General features: G+C 55.8%; 4 protein-coding genes across 4 annotated transcripts; 3 read left to right on the top strand and 1 right to left on the bottom strand.

Moving 5' to 3' along the window:
• Window positions 1–776: 776 nt before the first annotated feature.
• Window positions 777–1,831, top strand: GLRG_09865 (uncharacterized protein; the record flags this gene model as incomplete). Its single annotated transcript, XM_008100550.1, has 2 exons — window positions 777–1,000; window positions 1,117–1,831. 2 exons carry the CDS (start codon window positions 777–779, stop codon window positions 1,829–1,831), a joined length of 939 nt encoding a protein of 312 aa, XP_008098741.1.
• A 404-nt stretch (window positions 1,832–2,235) lies between these two features.
• Window positions 2,236–4,226, bottom strand: GLRG_09864 (EAP30/Vps36 family protein; the record flags this gene model as incomplete). The annotated part of the gene is made up of 2 exons (XM_008100549.1): window positions 2,236–4,054; window positions 4,126–4,226. The coding sequence occupies 2 exons, from the start codon at window positions 4,224–4,226 to the stop codon at window positions 2,236–2,238; spliced, it is 1,920 nt and encodes a 639-aa protein (XP_008098740.1).
• A 788-nt stretch (window positions 4,227–5,014) lies between these two features.
• Window positions 5,015–6,699, top strand: GLRG_09863 (GANP/Nin1/mts3/eIF-3 p25 family protein; the record flags this gene model as incomplete). The annotated part of the gene is made up of 3 exons (XM_008100548.1): window positions 5,015–5,096; window positions 5,157–6,426; window positions 6,486–6,699. The coding sequence occupies 3 exons, from the start codon at window positions 5,015–5,017 to the stop codon at window positions 6,697–6,699; spliced, it is 1,566 nt and encodes a 521-aa protein (XP_008098739.1).
• A 9,143-nt stretch (window positions 6,700–15,842) lies between these two features.
• On the top strand, window positions 15,843–17,865 carry GLRG_09862 (SH3 domain-containing protein; the record flags this gene model as incomplete). The annotated part of the gene is made up of 3 exons (XM_008100547.1): window positions 15,843–15,950; window positions 16,046–16,816; window positions 16,879–17,865. 3 exons carry the CDS (start codon window positions 15,843–15,845, stop codon window positions 17,863–17,865), a joined length of 1,866 nt encoding a protein of 621 aa, XP_008098738.1.
• Window positions 17,866–18,988: the final 1,123 nt, after the last annotated feature.

Genomic DNA, 18,988 nt, shown 5'->3' with positions numbered 1-18,988 from the left:
TGGTTGCCTGGCAAGGCCAAACCAATCCCATGCTGTCAAGTAATACTTTTGTCCCACGCGATTCAATCTTGACCAAATCTTCTCTCTCCCTCTTTCCCTCGGACCCTATCGTACCGACTCTCTCCGACTTCGGTCTCCAGTCAGTTGGAATTCCCACGCGGCGATTCGCCAGAACATGGCCCGTCGCTCATGCCGCACCTTGTCCATATCCACTTTATTTCACCTAGCAATGCTTTTTTTTCGCATCTGTCTCCATGCCGCAGTGTCGGGACACGGGAAACTCCCATCATTGATAACTGGGCGCGTTTTCCTTTCCCTTGGTTGATATGGATTCATAGCTTCACATCTGTAGCTTCTCTCCACTCCGTCCACGTCCCCGTTTTCGCTCCCGTCCCCTTAGTGGTGTCCACGTCCTCGTCTCCGTCTCCGTCTTCGTCTTGGTGGTCTTCACCCCCCTTTCCCTTGCGCCTTTTTTTTACCCCAAGAACAGGGAATCCTCATTGTGTGGTCTTCTCCCACCTCGTCCGCTTGTGTCGTCGTCCCATTCATATTAGCTCCTATAGCTCCCAGCGCGGTCCCCAAGACGTCACCAACCCCAATACCTACGTCACCCTCGGTACAGCCATTGTCAGCATCACCCGTCGCAAACCGACACTGGGTCAGCACCAACGACCACCAACCCACGACGCCTTGCGCGTTTCCCCCTCTCAATCTCGCGAGAGCTTCACCCCAGAGGCTCGGACGACCCCTCGACAACGCGAAGCAGAACGCACTGCATGGCTGAACGAGGCACAAGACCAGAGGGGCTCGCTCCCGTACCCGTCGCGCCGCCCGACCTCAAGATCAAATCCCCGAGCCCCTTGGCCCTGGCCAAGAAAGTCGACATGGAGGCCAAGACCACCTGGAACTCCAAGAACTTGGGCCTGCGTTTGGGCGCCGACCTGTTCAGCGCGGCCTGCGCCGGCACCTTGGTCGCGCCCCTCGTGTCCATCATTGATCGGTAAGTAACATCACTACCGCCGCCGCACACCCAGAGCTTCACGAGTCATGGAGAGAAAGATTCATGCGAACGAAGGAGAAGGACAACCCAGCTAACACGCCTTCCCCCCTCGGCAGCTCCATCATGGAAAACGCCTCGGGCCGCCGCGGCCTCGGCGAATGTGTCCGCTCCTGCCTCCACGAACTTGTCCTCCGTCCCCACCACGTCGTCTTCAGCAAGCCCTTCGCCCTCATATTCGCCCTCTACGGCGGCACCTACCTGACGGCCAATACGCTAGACACGGCCTTCTCGACCGTCCACAACCGGCCTGCCACCGAGGTCACCGCCGGTACCGCAAAGTTCGCCGCCTCGAGCACTGCCAACATCGGCATCTGCATGTACAAAGACCAGGTTTTCGCTCGCATGTACGGCCCCCCCGGCGTTACCCCCCGGCCTGTCCCCGCCCTCACCTACGCCCTCTTTACCCTGCGCGACTGCATGACCATCTTCGCGAGCTTTAACGTTCCGCCGCGCCTCGGCCCCTGGCTCAACAGCCGCATGAGCGATGAGATGGCCCGCAGGGTCAGCGGCTTGACCATCGTCCAGTTCGCCGCCCCGGCCATGGTCCAGCTCGCCAGCACCCCGCTGCACCTGCTCGGCCTCGACATCTACAACCGGCCCAACGCCCAGGCCAGCCCCGTATCCAGGGCCGACCGCTGGCGCTCCGTGGCCAAGAACTGGGGCGTCAGCACCTTGGCCCGTATCTGCCGCATCATCCCGGCCTACGGCGTTGGCGGCGTTGTCAACCGCAAGGTGCGCCTGAGCCTCATGGGCAAGATTGAGAAGCCGTGAGATGCTGTATTGCATGTTTCCGCATCACATCATGATTGAGAGAATTGTGCCTTCTCCCCCACCCCCCACCCCCTTTTTTCACTGGTACAATCCTTTCCGGCATCGGTTCATATGGGCGGCGTTTCTGGGCTTTGGTTTGTTTTGGTTTGTTGGTTCCCCCTTCTCAAATGGGGAGGGCATTCAGTAGAGTGGTACCTGGGAGGCGGTCACGACCCAGCCGCCGGGTTAAAGAACTGGGCAATCTTCTATAGACGATGTACCGCGATCCGATATTCGGGGCATCACACACAAGAAGCACACACACACAGATACACACACACTTGTAGAATAGTAATGCGCTTAATGTCTGCAGTCACACCAGCAAAGGGCAATGAGATAGATATCCAAGTTTTCGGCGTTAATCCTCACATCAGCCCGCTCTCCCGTAGCGCCCTGATCACCTCGTCCTCTTCGCGATGCTTCCTGCGCCTGCGGTGGTTCGTGTCCCCCGTGTCAATGTAGTTCTTCCAGAACTTGAGGCCCTCGATGCCGTCCTCGCGACAGAGCACCCCCCTCTCCTCCGCCATCTCCAGCTCCTCCTCGGCCACGCCGATACTCCAGCCGAACCGCTCAGCCGCGTCCCGCGCCGTCACGCCGCGGCCAAACTGTCGCCAGTCCCACGCCAGCTCCTTCTCTGGCGGGAACTCGTGCAGGTCGTCCAGCCAGGAGACCAGTGCCTTGATCGTCGTCTCGTCGGTGCGCTCGCTGCTCTGGACGACCAGCACGCCGCTCTTGAATTTGCGCAGCCGGACGGGGAGCTTGAGCCTCTCCCACATCTGCGCAGCCTTCTCAAAATCCATGGGGCTTACGAGCTCGACGCCGCCCCGGGCACGGTTGAACATGGCCCACAGGTCGACCAGGTTAATGATTCCGCCGGCCTTCTTCAGGACGCCACGAGCATCGTCCGTGAGAAACTCTGCCAGGTTCCTTGACAGTTCAGACAGGTACAAGCTCTCGGAGCTGCTGCCGCCAACAATGTCCTTGGTGGTCACAAGCCCGAGCTGGCTTGCCGACTCGGCCAAGAGTGCGTTGGCCTCGGCGCCGCTTCCGCCGTTCTGTCTTGCGAAACGCTCGGCAAGGGCCACGATCTCCTTCGCCGACGCCATGAGGGCGTCCAGGTCCTCAAAAGCGCTGCCGATCATCACCTCATTATTCTTGCGCATGTCAAGCCCGCGCTGCTCCAACCCGGCGATACCAACACCCTTGGGACGCTCGGGAGCGGTCGAGGGCGTCCGTACTATGGCACCATTGTCGTCAATCGTCCGGTTGCTCTTGGGGACGGGCGGCGCCCCCTGCAGCAGCCACTTCCTCTGAGTCAAGGCCCCTTTCAGTCGCTCGTAGAATATCTTTTCCCCGCCGCCGCGGAAGGAAATCTTTATGTTCTCGGCAGTATCCTGGCCCGGCGCGAGCGAGTTCGAGACCGGCCCTGGCGACTCTGTTCGTTGCGCCTGCTCGTGCGGTTTTGTTTGGGAGAGGTCTTGCGATATCAGAGACGCCCCGCACATCTCGCATGAAAGCAGAGAGGGATGGTTCAAAAACGTGCATCGGGGGCACTGGAAGGTCGCGCTCGGATCAGCAGGCTTCTGCGGGCCGCCGTTGATGTTCGAAGCGGCGGGCCACGGGGGCAGGGACCCTGTGTCATCTGGTCTAGTCGACGTAGATCGCGGGTGCGTCGTCAGAGAGCTGACTGTGGGGCTCGACGGGGCCACCGGGGTACGACTGGTCGCGTTGGAGATGGAGGCCTTTAGCACGTGGGCTAACGTCGGTTTGATGCCACAAGCAAGGCATGGCGGTAAAGGAGTATGGATGTTGGCCGTCGTCGGGTCAAAGTTGGACGGTACTGGGTTGGAAAAGCTGCAAATGGTGCAGACCCAGGTGGCAGCGCTCGCCGGTTCGGGAGGCGGTCGATAAGGGCTGTCGGATCGAGCTGGAGACCCAGCGCCAGGTCTCCCGGGAGATGATATCGCGGACGCTCTTGTCTGTAGCGACGAGCGCTTCAGCGGTTTAGGTATCAGGGTGATCTTCGCAGAAGACTTGAGGAACCCGGAGTAGAATTCGTACCGATCGATATCTTTGAGATCTAGGGCGACAGAGTGCTTACGCGGCTCGTCCTTATCGACGTAACAAATTCGGTGAGAGGTCAGGTAGACCTGACCATTTTGTTGTTGAGGGAGCTTGAACTTTCTGAAGAGCAACGCCTCGTATCAGCTAGCTGCCACAGAAACCCAAGACAGGTCCAGGATCGTTATCCTTACCCCTCATAAAGCCCAACATTGTCCTGAACGAACAACAATACTTCATCCGGTAAGTAGGAAGGCCGGAGAGCGGTCGTGAGGTCGATGTGTTTTAAAAACATCCGTCATATCTGTTCAGAAGTGCTCCCAGGGGTGTCGAAGTTCGCTTGCACAGGACGTGAGTTGGCGGTTCTGAATTGATTGAGGGGGTGAGTTGGTGGCTGCGAGTCGTCGCATATGTCGAGTGACGGTCCCGGGCGGGATTGAGGGTTGCAAGCCGAGTTCGCAGCTGATTCAGTGATCGCGCATTTTTTGTAAACACAGATGGTTTCTCCAGCACAGGAAGACGCGGAGAGAAGCAAAGAGAAATTTGGATAACACACGAGCGTTCCTGAAGCACGAAGGGAGTGTTCTTGAAGCCAGCTAAACCTGACGAATGGCGTTATCTCACTGCCGACACGGCAGCCTGCCCCACGGGAAGCCAGCCCAGCCCAAAGTGGGATGCCGTCGACCCACTGCAGCGATAGCCCCGATTTAGCGTTAGCGCCCCTTGGTCAAGCACGGTTGTGTGTCTACCTTCATAAGATGCCTAGGTACGTACCTTAGATAGGTAGTGGTGACAGGCTGCGGGCCACGAGGGCACCCTTTGGGGCACATCTCCGCAATTTTGCCCTCAAATACCGCACACGGGCCACCATGGATTCCACCGCCTTTCACGGATTCTCCCCAACCTCACTTCAACCCTTCCGTCTTTTCCCTCCATCACCTGCAACCTCCATAACACTGCCACCGACACCGACATCCACAGGCAGCCATCTACCAACCAACCGGTTAATAGATATATCCTGTAACCCTTTCAAACTAATCCCCGATTCAGAATCACCGTTGAGCCCGTCACCGACTTGTCACCATGATGCCCACCAGCTGGCCCCCAGCGCCACCGCCAGGCATCGCCTACGGCGCTCCTCCTGCCAACTATGCTTACCCCCCCAGTAAGTTCTCCCGGCAGCCTCACGCTGTCTCCGGCAAGGTTGCTGACCCATGTCCTTCAGATCCAGCATATACCGCAGTTCAGGCTCGACAAAGTTTCGGCCAGTATCCTCCCCCACCCGCACCTGCCTACACAGCGGCGCCGTCGCCTATGGTCGCTGCTCCCTTAGACCAGAACGCTTCGGCGCCTCCTGTGCCGCCCACACGTAAGGTCGAATGGCCTCCCTCCGTCCGAGAATATGTCCAAAAGTCCTTTCTGCCTAGCAATATGGATCCGTCCGTGTCTCGCCCCGATATTGAAGCCAAGTTGAAGGACACCATTTCGCAACACATGGAGAACGGCACTCTCGAGTCCACCGATTGGGAGAAAATGCCCTTCCCTGCCGCTTTGATCAAAAACGAGCGCCAGTCCCAGTTCAACTCATCCATGCATGTTGCGTCTCCCTTTGTATCGCGATATGACAACACCCCATCGGCCAACCCCAAGAAGCGGAAGTCGTCTGATTTTACCCCGGATGAGAAGTCTTCTACTGTGCCTTGGCGAACTACTAACAACAACCGATCCAACGCTCTGGAAGACCGTATCACCTTCGCCTCGCCCGATAAACGCGCTAGCCTCGACGAGCCTCTGCCAAAGTCAAGTAAGTTCCAGAAGCAGTTGGAGAAGCGTCAACGCCGCTTCGATGGCGGCTACAAGTCGTCATACCGCTCGCCCAGCCCTCCGCCCTCTGATGGCCCTGTCGTCGGCACCAGCGAGACACTGGAGAAGCGCTACTTGCGTTTGACCGCTCCCCCCGTTCCTTCCCAGGTCCGTCCGGAGCGCGTCCTCCATAAGACGATGGATCTACTCAAGAAGAAGTGGAAGAAGGAGGGCAATTACTCTTACATCTGCGATCAGCTGAAATCCATGCGTCAAGACCTGACAGTCCAACGCATCAAGAACGACTTCACAGTGTCCGTGTACGAGCTCCACGCTCGCATCGCCTTAGAGAAGGGGGACCTTGGTGAGTATAATCAGTGCCAAACCCAGCTGCGTACTCTGTACGCAAAGGGACTGAAAGGGAACCCCATCGAGTTCAAGGCCTATCGCATTTTGTATTTTATCCATACCGCCAACCGTACAGGCCTCAATGATGCCTTGGCAGATCTAACCGCAGCAGAAAAGGAGGAGCGACCCATCAAGCACGCGCTTGCGGTGCGTTCCGCTCTTGCCTTGGGAAACTACCATAAGTTCTTCCAGCTTTACCTCGACACTCCCAATATGGGGGCATACCTCATGGACATGTTCGTCGTTCGTGAGCGTCTTGCTGCCTTGTGCAATATTTGCAAAGCGTACGTACCCCCAAGCTCACCAACAGTCAGCCAGCGATCGCTAACCTTCTTCCCTATAGGTACAAGCCAGACGTAAAGTTACGGTTCATCACAGAGGAACTCGGCTTCGAGTCCGACGTTGATGCGGCTCAGTTCATTGTTGATTACAACGGTCAGCATCTACTCGAAGAACGACAAGAGTACATTGCTCTCTTGACCGGCAAAGCCGGGGCGCTGTTCGAATCTGCGAGATCCGAGGCTTTCCGCAAGGTTGACATCAAAGGCCAGATATGAGCTGCTCATCATCTCTCTTCTCTCATCGCAACATGCTTTACACCCTCTAACCATTTCCCGCCGCCGACTCCAGGCCCCGCGAGTGGCCTCCCTTCCCCGAATCCTCCACGCCTTTCTCCGAAGCCTGTGTGCTTCGGTAGACCTTTTCTTCGTAGACTTTATTTCTCTTGTTTTGTTCCCCTCTCGACTTTGTCACAGCATTTGCGCCTTTTTCACCTTGCATCCCCCTTCGCCCTTCGAAGACGTTCACTACCATTCATGGTTACGAGCTTACGAATCATTACTTTCCACCTCTTTGTCTCTTCTGACGGCTCTGGTCGCTTACCCACAGCTTCAAACAGCATGATGCTTTTCGGGGGCTTGTGAGGAGCAATCAAACTACCGCGGAAAATGCAGAAAACGGTGTTGGTGCTGCCGGTGATGACCGATGTCGTCGGCTTAAAGCCGATCTTTGGCTCTGGGGGCTTTTCGTCCTGATACCCGCTGGCTCTGTCAGCGTGCAGGCAACAGGATGGCGTTGGAGCAGAAAACATGTGGGCTTATTTGCCAGTTCAGGAATAGAAGGCGACTGGAGTCTGGCGCCGGGTCTCTTGTGGACGTTTGCATATGCGTCGTTTACCTCCAAAAAAGATCTGCTTCCGTCTGTCTTATGCAGCATAACGGCGACTGGTCTGTGGTGACCCAGCTGAATCCTTACTTTTGCTATCTTCTGAGGGTGGACCTTTGCCAGCTCCACTCTGCGCATGCCATGATGCCAGTGCCTGCAATGTGTATGCCATGCAAATGGTCCGTTATTACATGACGCATGCCGCGGGAAATGCCAGATGTTGAACGTCACTGGACAGGAGTCCTTTTTGCGGGATACATAGAACTTGCACTGGATTTACGGGAAGGCACATGCTCCTCGAGTCCTGTGTATTCTGTGTTTCTAGCAAGCCTACACGCCATGATGGGAGGAACTACGTCTATGGGCCCTACGCGGGAAGAGAGGTTATTTCTTGCATCTGCTTATATGTATCCCACGATGCTTCGGTCTGGGAAGAGCGCATAGGAACACTTTTCATTATTCACCTCTACGTACAGCGAGGTTTGTATGTAGGGCCCCAATCCATTGACGTCCACTGCGCGGTGATGGCAAAGCAGGACTGCGGCTTTGAGATGTCTTCAGTTAAGACAGGGACGGTAGCCTTCCCCGTCCGATTGTTTCCCAATGGCGATGGAGAGCAGCTGGGTCCTAAAGATCTGCCGCATCAAGTCTCAATCCACGATCGATCCCTGGGCCCATTTGGCCGCGGCTCGCTACCACATGAGGTGAGACCACGAAAGGACCATGTGGTATAGCGGATGAAGACAAGCCCTACCGTACCTCTCTGCTACGACTTATGTCGCCTAAGGCTCGTACTGACATGGCGGCCCTCCAAGACGGGCGGTTATTGAGATGCTCGAAGGCAACAGCTCGACAAAGTCGACAGGCTGTGCCTGCCGAGTCTCCGATTCTCAAGTCTCCGCAGTCTCGCAATGGGAACATGCAGTGTTTGTAGCCGCATGCATATGGGAATCGAACTCCGGGAAAGACGGTTGGTGCGGGGGGTTATCTGCTTCTCCCAGCGCGTCCGCGAGGCCTGGACGACATATGTCGGTGTACTCGGTCACATCCCGTCCCGTAGTATCCGTATAAACGGACCATTAACCTGGCCATTTATCATGAACGAACCCTTTTCGGAATCGCCACCACGCCGTCCGTGAACATCACTCTGCCCACGACTGCACGCACGGCTGCCCATCAGCGCTAGGGCCGCAGGGAGGGAGAAAGCGAGCTTCGGGCGAGTTGTAGTTGCGCCGTCATCCCAGCCTGCGCTTGGTCATCAGGTCCCTTGCAGCGAGGTGAGGGAAGAGGCTGGAAAGTGGGGGTTGAGCTGAGTTTCGATGAAGCTCGAGTAGGAGGCTCTTGAGCCCCCCTGACGGTGCCGAGGCACGGTGGTGTCGTGACTCGTGGATAGTGTGTTTTGCTGCAACGCAATGCGGAAGCGAACCCCCAGCTCGTATGACAGGCAAACCTGTCCCACGGCGGCGGGAGCCAGCATGGTTACGGGGCAGCCGGTCTCACAAAGGCCAGCCATTGACGATTCGAAGTTCACGAGTTTTCCCCAAAGGGGGAAGGCTGATGGGAGCCTATCGAGTCACCCGCTCCAAAATTGTGCTTGAACTAGCATGACGTGTCGATCACTATGTTCGTGGCTATAGTCCGCGTGGCAAAGAACAATGACTTGCAACCTCTTAGGCTCGGCAGTGATATGCTCAGCCCGTCAAAGACAAGGTCGCATATCTCCTTATCCCGGGCACTAGAAAGTCTTGCGCACGTCCCAGCCATTGGCTGGCTCGTCTGGACACATGCCAAATCCGAGCCATGCGCACTTTGTTCGACCGGGGGCGCAGGATGTGCCCGGCGGGAGGGGCCGCCGCGATTCGCCACTCCGAAGCGAGGGCCGGCAGGGTCGAAAGCCGGAGGTCCCCTTTTGGAGGAGACGATGCCGCGAGATGGTACCTAATGTGGTATTCCGAACGGGAGAAGGGGGGCAGCATGCAGAACACTCCCAACCCCTTGTGCCAAGACAGCTGCTCACTGCAATATGGCGGGCGGCCGCGCCTTGAGAGCTGGGGCTTTCCGGCCGAGTCTTTTGTTTTATTTTTATTTTTATGTTTACTGTTCAAGACAGGTTGGGCATCTTTTGCAGAACCTGGGTGGGCGGGCACCCATAGATCGGCGCTACGGGGTGGTAGGTGGGTGTGGACGGTAAACCGTATGCCGGTTGCTTCTTGATGGATGTTTCGGCCTGATGCTTAGGGAACTCAGCCAAGGCTACCGGCTTTTCTCGGTGGTGCTTACATCATGGTCTGTGAGATGACTATACAAATAGACCTTACCCATTTAGCCCAAGATAGAGCTGTCTGCTGGTCTTGCTCTGTCAAATGACACCATTGACCTACCCTGCTGGGAGATGCGTGATGGTACGAGGATATATGCATGTGTATAGGAGATCCCGCCCTCGATAGAGTTACCAACGCCAGAGTTATCATGCTATCAATGTGCCCCCGCCAGACAGCGCTGCAGAGTAGTACCTGTACGTACGTAGTAGGTACAGATCACAAGCTCCGGCAGGGAACCCAACAGTAGACTTCCTTTTACCCCCACGTCATCCATGAATCTTCATCAAGAATCGAGACTGACAGGTCTCGCGTTTGGCCATGGTACCCCAAATTAAGGTGACCCCGACCTGAAGATCAGCACCCACGGACTTGGGGTTCCTCGCCATCGTACCTAGGAGACTAGGAGTCGGTGAATCTTCGACATCCCCAAGGAATGGGTGCTCATTGTCGGCTTCTCATTGGCGATGATCTTCAACTCTGCCCCGTTTCAGGAGACATGGGATGTCGAGTTTCAAGTTACGTCGTGCACGCAGACGGGACGGGCTGGATCCGAGCCCAGTTGCGGCATGAGGTAAAGCTTGAACCTGCGTGCCTGTCCCGCATATCCAAGCTAGCAGAAAGAGCCAAACGACGGGTTGGCTTGACTCCGGAATCAAAGCCTTGCTACCGGGGTCGGTGTCTCTAACGCATTGTCTCCCGTGAACAGGAATGGGTTTCGCATGAAATGGACAACGTAGGCAGTACCACGGGCTGTTGCAGTATATTCCCCGGGAAATGCAGCATCTTGAAGCCTCTAAAAATGTTTGTCAACGAGTCGCACGGTAACTCAAGGCTCTGCTGCCAGCGTGTCCGCGTATCCATGACCATGAATCCACTGTCCGGCATAATGGAAAACAAGAAACTGCAGGACGTCTTGGATCACGTATGCCTGCAAGCTACTTCCCGCTATATGCTGCCATCGGTCTCTTGGCCGCAGTCTCTTAGCCGCAGTGTCTTCCTACGAATGATAGGCGAGCTATGACTTGTGATCAGCAGGAACGGCAGAGCGACGTACCTAATACATCAAGGTCTTTTCCAGCCCTGCCATCATCGCCCATGAGCGAAGGTCAGAAAGATGCCGGGATATGGTTCCTGAACGGTCCCGCTGAAACGGGACGCTGGCAGGGTTCTATGCGCCAGCTTAGGGCATCTCTCCAAGCTAGACGAAGCCGGTGGCGCCACTGACCTCCAAGTGCGAGGGTGGGGAAATGGAGAAAGCAGCAATTTATTCGAAGCGTCAGAAAGCTGGGATGGAATGGGAGATGCGCCGGAGTGCAGGAAATCCGTGGATGAAGTCATCCTCAACACGCTCCCACGCAAGGTACAACGCCGCGAACCCTGGCAGACGGACCAAAGCCAGACCCGGGAAGGATGGTACACAACCACACACAGCAAATGGTGATTTTCTCTCTTCCGTCGTCGATTGCGATTCGACTGCCAAACCAGTCGAGGCTCGATATTGTAGATGCGCGCGCCAATTTGTTGAATCGACGCGCTGGCGCGTAAGCAGGTACAGGCAACTTGTGCGGATCAATTGGCCAGGAAAACATTCTAGCCTGGCCTAGGCTTTGAAATCCTCGCAAGTTGTTGCTGCTAGTGTGAGCGCTAGGCCAGTCCAGGGGGGTTCAAGTCATCAACGAACGGTAGGGCGAGACTGCCACACCCTTCCGAGAGCAACCTCGATTGAGTTTCGAACCGCCTCGCCAGTGAAGACTGACGTGTGAATGCGCATAATGAGTTGAAGTTGAAGGACAACCTGGTGGTCTGACAATGTTGGCATAACCAGTTGGGGACGACATCCAAAAGATTCGCGAGCCTGGCTTGGCGCGGATCGTACTGGATGGATCCGCGAGACCCTTGTACCATGGGTCGGGGTATTTGCCATGTTTTCCTGACTCTTTGTGGTTCGAGTCTCGGTGGAAAATCGACCCCGCGTTCCAAACGGCCTTGGGTACATCATACTGGGAAGTGGCTGGGACCAAAAATGCCTCTTGTACGGTTGCCAATACACGAGAGGCCCTTCGTGAGTGGGAACAAAGCGACGAGTGCAAGACGCTATGTATGGTATTGAAATAATCGCCCACGTCACATCGGAGACCCGGCGGTCCTAACTACAGGCTGCCGGGGAATGGGTTCCGTGTGGCGAGGTTCGACCGCGTCGAAGTGAGGTGGCACCTAGACCGTTGCACTCGTTAGGCTGGAACTCAATGGGTCCGAAGGAATATTAATGGCACGTACCGTCCGGGGTCCGCCGCCTGCAGGGGTTCCGCAGAAGATGCATTTGCCTGAACCTGCTGAGCAATAAGCAATAAATCTGCTAGAGTGTGGCCGATAGATGGATGGGCACAGGATATCCCTACCGCCCGCATTGCTCAAGATCACCAGGGAATGGAAGATTCTCTGCGTTAATCGATAAGATGCCGCGCCGAGTCCTGATTCTTCCCCAGCCCTGGGTCGTACTGCCAGCTTGAAGATGGCCGATCAACTCCCCATTAGAGGGGATTCGCTGGTTCGGAAAAAGGGCAAGTTCATGCAGTTGCAAGTGTCAAAAGCGCAAAGGCTGTTGCCATTGGCTGTACTGCACCGCATACTATTGTTTCGCGTAGGGGCGTGCAAGGTCAATATCAGTCAAGAGGGGGAGGGTGTTGGTGGAAAGAAGCAGGTCCGTGTTTTTTTCTTTCTCTTTCTTCTAAAGCGGAGATCCTGCCATGTGCGCGTCCAGGAAGACAGCGGCACAGGCTGTGCAACCTTGGGGGGTACATACACTCCAGGGAGGGGACTGGGTACAGTCCGACACATATTATTAATTCATGGCCCTGGGCCAGTCCAGCATCCATCCACCTTCTGCACGTCCTGGTACTTGGGATATTAGATTGGCGTTGATGGCCGACAGTGGTTCCGTTTGACAGCCTTCTTAGCCATTCTTGTGGAAGAGAGTGACGGGTCTATCGACCAAGCTAGTTGTCGCACGCGAAGGACTGGTCATCCAAGAGCAGCTCGTTGTGCACTCACTGGCCAGCTTGACTATACATGGTGGCGGACGTGCCTTGATTGCCTGCGAGTTCCTTTTGGCGCTTCTACCAATCAATCATACAGGCGCTGTCGTCACCGAGGCCCCCGGTTGATCAAATCCCATCAAGCTGCTGTTGGCTTGTCGCGGCCATCAGTCGCTGTCAGACCTCTTGGACTTCCTGGCCCCATGGTTGCGCCAGTTGCTTTGGCTCCGAGCCGCTGCAGCCACCGGCATGCGGCTTGAGGAAGAGGATGAAGGCGCGACATGTAGCTGCAGGATATAACTGGTAAGCTCGCGGGTGGTACCTACCCGAACTCCGGCGTATCCACGCTGCAAGCGAAGAGCTCTTCGTCGGGCATGGCCGAGGGAAGGATGGATATTCGACTGACCAGTTTGTCCACTCGGAGACCAATAGCGGTGCTGCGTTGTTGTAGCTTTACGTCAGGCACCTAGGTAGATAGATACTTTGGGTGGTAGATGGGTCGTCCCTCTGTTTCTGATTTCCTTCGGACAGTGCGTTTCGATTCGTCGCACTACAGTAGCTGGTAGGTACATAATTAAGCTTTCCTTCCGAGGACACGCTGCTGCCGTCGCTACTCCTACCACTCACCACGTCCTCTGTATGTAGTGTAGTGTACGGATACGTAGGCACCTACCTACCTACATACCTAGATAACCAACTACCTAGATAGGTAGTTTCGCACAGCGCCCGGTTCGTACCTTAGGTGGTTAGTTCCCGTGCCTGTGAACTGCAGCCTGTCTGTCCCACATCCGGGTCCGTCAAATGCCATGTCACGAACGGGCGCCTCCCCACATGTCCTGTTGCTGCGTTACCGGATAGAGCGATGACCGCTAGATGGCTGGTCTAACCTCAGTTGTGTAGGTGACGAGTGCAAGCTGGTGTAGCTGCAAGACAGAGAGACAGAGACAGGTAGTGGGAGAGGGACACCCACATGAACCGATGTGAAGTCGAAACATGCTTGAGAATTTGAAAGGATCAAAAAGGATGAAAAAGAAACACTCCCTAGACATGGAAATCTCAGCCAGTCTCACACAGCCCGGCGACAGTAGCAGCAGGGCACCATCCATCCCCAAGCACCACCACTCTCTCATCCACTTGGACGTCGCAGCAAATACCATGATCCGCAGTAATCTGCACTAAGGCTCTGCACACCCTCGTTGGAGGGCAGGACACCCACCGGTAACCCTAGCGTAATTTACCCACCCACGCCCAGTGGACGAACAGACTGGGCAGACGGGTGTAGGCCAGGATGTCGGGGACCCTCGTCTGCCCTGCTGGGAAATGGGTCTGTATCCCGGGCGTTGGAGCATGTGTGGTGTGCATGCATGTGCGGTGCCCCTCCCCCCCCGTACCTAGGTACCTACATTGGGCAGATGCTTTGGGTCTGAGCGAAGGAGCCTTTTCTACCCTCGCCCATCCACGTCTTCTGCCTTTGCGCCATCTCCCTTACCTCCCCTCACCCCTCCAGGTCACTCATAACCTGCCCGCCGCAATCCAGCGCAATCTTTGCACTTTGCCGAGTAGTCGAAAGCAATATTTGGCCTTGGACGACAGTCATTGACGTAGGAGCGACGACGAGTTGTGCGCCTTTGCCAACTGAGATATCGAGACCCCTGCGACTTCCGTTGAGTCCTGTGTAGCTCGAGTTGATTAGCGGGCCACCCACCCTGTCTCGGAGGCCGAAAAGAGAGCGAGGTAGAGAAGACAATACAGGCAACCCATCCTCCGAGTCAACCAAATAAGAAAGCCAGGGAGAGATCGGTCACGAACCCATTCATCGGCCAGCCAACAGTTGTCGACGACTAGCTTTTTCTCCCGTCCTTCCCCTGCGCCCTTCCAATAAACGAGGAGTTCTAAAGGACGTACAGGAACCATTATTTACCTGGTAAAAGCGTGTTAGAGAGGGAAGAAAAAGGGAGGGGGAAAAAAAGAAAAGGAGCTGTAAGCGGTATCCAAGGGAAGAAGTCTTGCACCGAGTACAACAATCAGGACGACGACGACGACGACAACGACAACAACAACAAGGCCGTTTCTACACCACCCACTCAAGACCAGGAAAGGAAGGAAGGGCCTGAGCACCGGACCTACCTCTCATACCTGACGTCGAGCCCGCTGCTTCCTTCTCAGAAAGCCCAACGGCCACCACAATTCAGGAAGGAACGTAATCAGAAGGAAAGTGCGCCCTAGTCAGTCATCAATCATACTGCCCCTCTCCCCTTCCAATCCGCACTGGCATCAGCCTGGTCCCGGTCCCAGTCCAACCATAATCACCCCCTCCTTCATCGTTCAAAGAGAGAAGGGGAAAAAAAAACGGAAAATTAAAATAAAGCAACAACACCGCCTGACGCTTTCCCGCTCCAATCTGAGCATCCCGCTTTTCTTCCTCTTGGTCAGTCGGCACTGCACCGCAATTGCAACAACCGCCACGCCACGCCGCTACGACAGCTGCGACCGCCATCGATTCGTCCCAAGTAGCAACACAAGACAAGAAGAAGACGACTGCACTGCCCCCCGTCTGCCATAGTCGCACAGGTCCACGCCCCTATCCCTGTCGGGTGCCCAATCACACCTTGCCTTACCTTTCGGAAGGAGCTTTTCCATACCTATCTTCCCCCATCGACGCTCTCAACTCAACTCTCCCGTGGTGCCACAGGGTTACCCGTCTCTCCATCACCACTTTCTTATTGAAGCATCGTATCTCACTCTCTTGTCAGAGTCTGCAGCTACCCTCCCCCAAAGAGAGAGAGGATCGTCACACAAGATGAAGGTTCGTGAACCACCCTTTTTTTGGTACCTGCTGCTGTACTTTGCGCTGCCTCCCTCTTCCTCTCTCCCTTCCCTCCCCTTCCCCTCCTCCTGCCCTTCCAGTCCCCCTCCCTCTTTCCCTAGCAGTGAACAGTTGCGTGCGCGCGCGCGCACAGCATCACTACGTGCACTTGCGACTCTCTGCTGCAAGCATCGCAGCTTGACCTTGAGACATTCCTGCACAAATTGCGCTTTGTTGTCCTCTGCCTTTGTAGCATCTCACTCTGCGCGTATCCCGCTTCTATCCCACGAACAACCCCGCATGCGCCTGAGCCTGTATCCACAATGAATCGCGACTCGATTACCAGAAATCGGTTTTCCGACCACTTGCTGACCATGCCTCAACTTCTCCAGGCCCTCCGCCGGTCCATCAAAGGCGAAAAGGACAACGCCAAGATCAACATTGCCCCCAAGTCCGCTGTCGCCATCGTCCCCCCCAAAAAGGTATGTTGAGCCCCAGCCTCATGCGCCTCCGGGGCTCCCATGGCGGGGTCCTGACATCAGCGCAATCGCACCTTCGCTGACCACTCCTCCGTCAGGTCATCCGAGCCCTCTACGATTATGAAGCTCAATCCGGCCAGGAACTGAGCTTCTCCCGAGGTGACTTCTTCCACGTCATCGGCCGAGAAAACGATGCCGATTGGTACGAAGCATGCAACCCTGCGCTGCCCGACGCCCGAGGCCTCGTGCCTGTTGCCTTCTTCCAAGCCTTGGGCCGAACCGAGAGAGATAGTGGTCAGTCCGACGGCGGCGCCATCCCCCGGCCGCCAACCATGTCTCCCACAATCTCCAAAAACCCTGATCACGACTCCGGCTATGCCGAAGCTGCGCCGCCTCCTGGGGCCTTGCAATCGCCGCCCCTGACTCAGCGCATGTCCCGGACCGGAAGTAGGGGCGGCGCCATGGTGTATGGCATCGTTATGTACGACTTTGTAGCAGAACGGGCCGACGAATTGGAGGCCAAGGCCGGCGAGGCCATCATCGTCATCGCGCAGTCCAACCCCGAATGGTTTGTCGCCAAGCCCATCGGTAGACTCGGCGGACCTGGTTTGATTCCAGTTTCCTTCGTTGAGATCCGCGACATGGCCACGGACACCGCTGTTGGAGACGCCTCGAACGCCATCAAGAAAGCGGGCATTCCAAAAGTTGAGGAATGGAAGAAAATGGCGGCCGATTACAAGAATAGTAGCATTACGCTGGGCAAGTTCGACAACGGTGCACCGCCGCAGCAAGGATCTATCGAGCAAGGCATGGAGCGCATGAGCATTCAACAAGGCAGTCGCACAAGTTCGCAAAACGGCAACAACTACGTGAGCCCGCCCCCCAATCCCCCTAGCCCGCGATTGCGAACTAACACATTCCCGGACAACAGCAGCAGCAGCAGCAGCAGCAGCAGCAGCAACTACAACAACAACAACAACAGCAGCAGCAGCAGGCTGTCTATCAGCGGACCTCTCAGCAGGCTGGTGGTCAGGCCAGTCCTTACGCCAAGCCAGCGTCACAGCTGTACGCACCTATTTCGGCCCGTATTCCGAGATACTGCTTCGCTGAGGACAAGTACTGGTTCGTCATCGAGGCAGTGCTTGAGGATGGCCGTCACTGGGAGCTGTCCAGATACTACGAAGATTTTTATGACTTCCAAATCGCCCTACTGACCGAGTTTCCGGACGAGGCAGGCAACACCGGGACGCAGAAGCGCACTCTCCCATACATGCCAGGTCCGGTCAACTACGTTACCGATGCCATCACTGAGGGTCGCCTTCACAACTTGGACGCCTATGTCAAGAACCTCCTTGCGCAGCCGGCCTACATCGCAAGATGTACCCTTGTCAAACAATTTTTCGCACCTAGGGAGGGCGATTATGAAATCGACCCGAATGCGCCCAACGACGAATACCGACTATCAGGTGGCTCACAGCCGTCATCAACCGAGTCGCCAGCAGATGCGGCATCGCGGCAGTCGTCCAAGAACAACCTGAACGGCAACGGGTACAGTGGCCTGTCTGCTGCACCACAGCAGCAGCAACGGGCAATGGGCCAACCGGGCATGAACCGACAGCCATCGTCGCTGTCCCAATCCCAGCCGCCCCCTACGCCCGGTATCGGCCAAGGACAGGCCATGAAGATTAAACTTTACTTCAACGGTGATCTAATTGCTATCCGAGTTCCGACAGACATCCAATTCCAGCAACTCTACGACAAGATTGTGGACAGGCTCAAGATTGCCGATGGTGAAGAGATCCAACTCTTCTACAAAGATGAGCCGACCGGCGACAAGCCCAACTTGATGAGCGACAACGACCTTGATTATGCCCTGCAAAGGAACGAGAAGCTCCTGCTATATGTGGAGCAAGTTTAAGGCACGGCATGCCGCGGCAACGCCCGCCTTCGACCGTTTCCAGATCGTTTCTACCTGCCACTTGCGAGATAAAAGCATACCCCAACCGCTATTGCATTATTACTTCATGATTCCCAGCGCATGCGACGCATTACCATTCCCCGTTTTGTTGCACGGGCGATGGCTGATTTTCACTTCTATATTGTTTTCTCCTAGTAGCTGGACTCGATATACGACCATGATGCCAGTGGATCGACTTTCCTTCGCACAAGCGGCTACGCTCCCTTTTTACCCCTTCCTTCTTTGGCCTTTAGTCGGCCCCTACTTTACGATTTCCTCGATGGCTATTGACGTTGACGACGGGGGAAAAACTATTGATACAGCCCTCGGGGGTTTCTATCTGTCCCAACAGTTTCTCAAAAGACGCAAGATGGATTTGTTTCCACCATGAGGATACGGAAGGGTACATTGGTGGGCGTTTTTCGGCCAGACGAAGGGTCTGGCCTGTCGTTTTATCTTATTTTTTAGCGTGAGACTTATTCTCAGAAAGGGTTCCTATTTCCCGACTTTGCCAGACGGTGCGGCGTGCACGACAAGGAGGAAGGTTCGAGGTCTAATGATGACGAGCCTAACTGGTGTGGACGATTCGAATGAAATCAGGCAAATGGACAATGACCGGGTTCGGTTCCCCGTACTCGAGCGAGAGATGAATCAAGACAAGTCACCACAACATGCAGAGCGCGCGCGTGCCCCTTGGTGTATAAATGACGTATGATGAACATCCTCTTTCGAGTCCGCAGATCGACACTCATATGACCGACTGCCATGTAAATAGACCCCCCGCGCCCCCCCCCCCCCCCCCCAAAAAAGAAGTAAAACAGGGAGGACGGAAACCAGTCGCCGCAAGCCCAGCAGTATACAAGCGTTGGGCGTCTCATGCAAGCAAGCACCCAGAACATTTGGCCGGTGCGATTGTTACAAGCTACCAAACAACAAGCTCTCTTTCCTCATAAGAACGTACATGCACCTCCTCAACAACTGAGCCATGCCTTGGATGTTGACAATCCCCCCCCCCGGTGTGTGATTAGTGAAGAAAATATAAAAAGCCTTTGAAGCGGAGAGTTGCCGTTGCCATCATCGTATG

Source organism: Colletotrichum graminicola (assembly GCF_000149035.1).
Source record: "Colletotrichum graminicola M1.001 genomic scaffold supercont1.53, whole genome shotgun sequence".
Taxonomy (NCBI): Eukaryota; Fungi; Ascomycota; class Sordariomycetes; order Glomerellales; family Glomerellaceae; genus Colletotrichum; species Colletotrichum graminicola.
The sequence above is the reverse complement of the archived record's forward strand: the minus strand, read 5'-3'. Positions and strand labels throughout refer to the sequence as shown.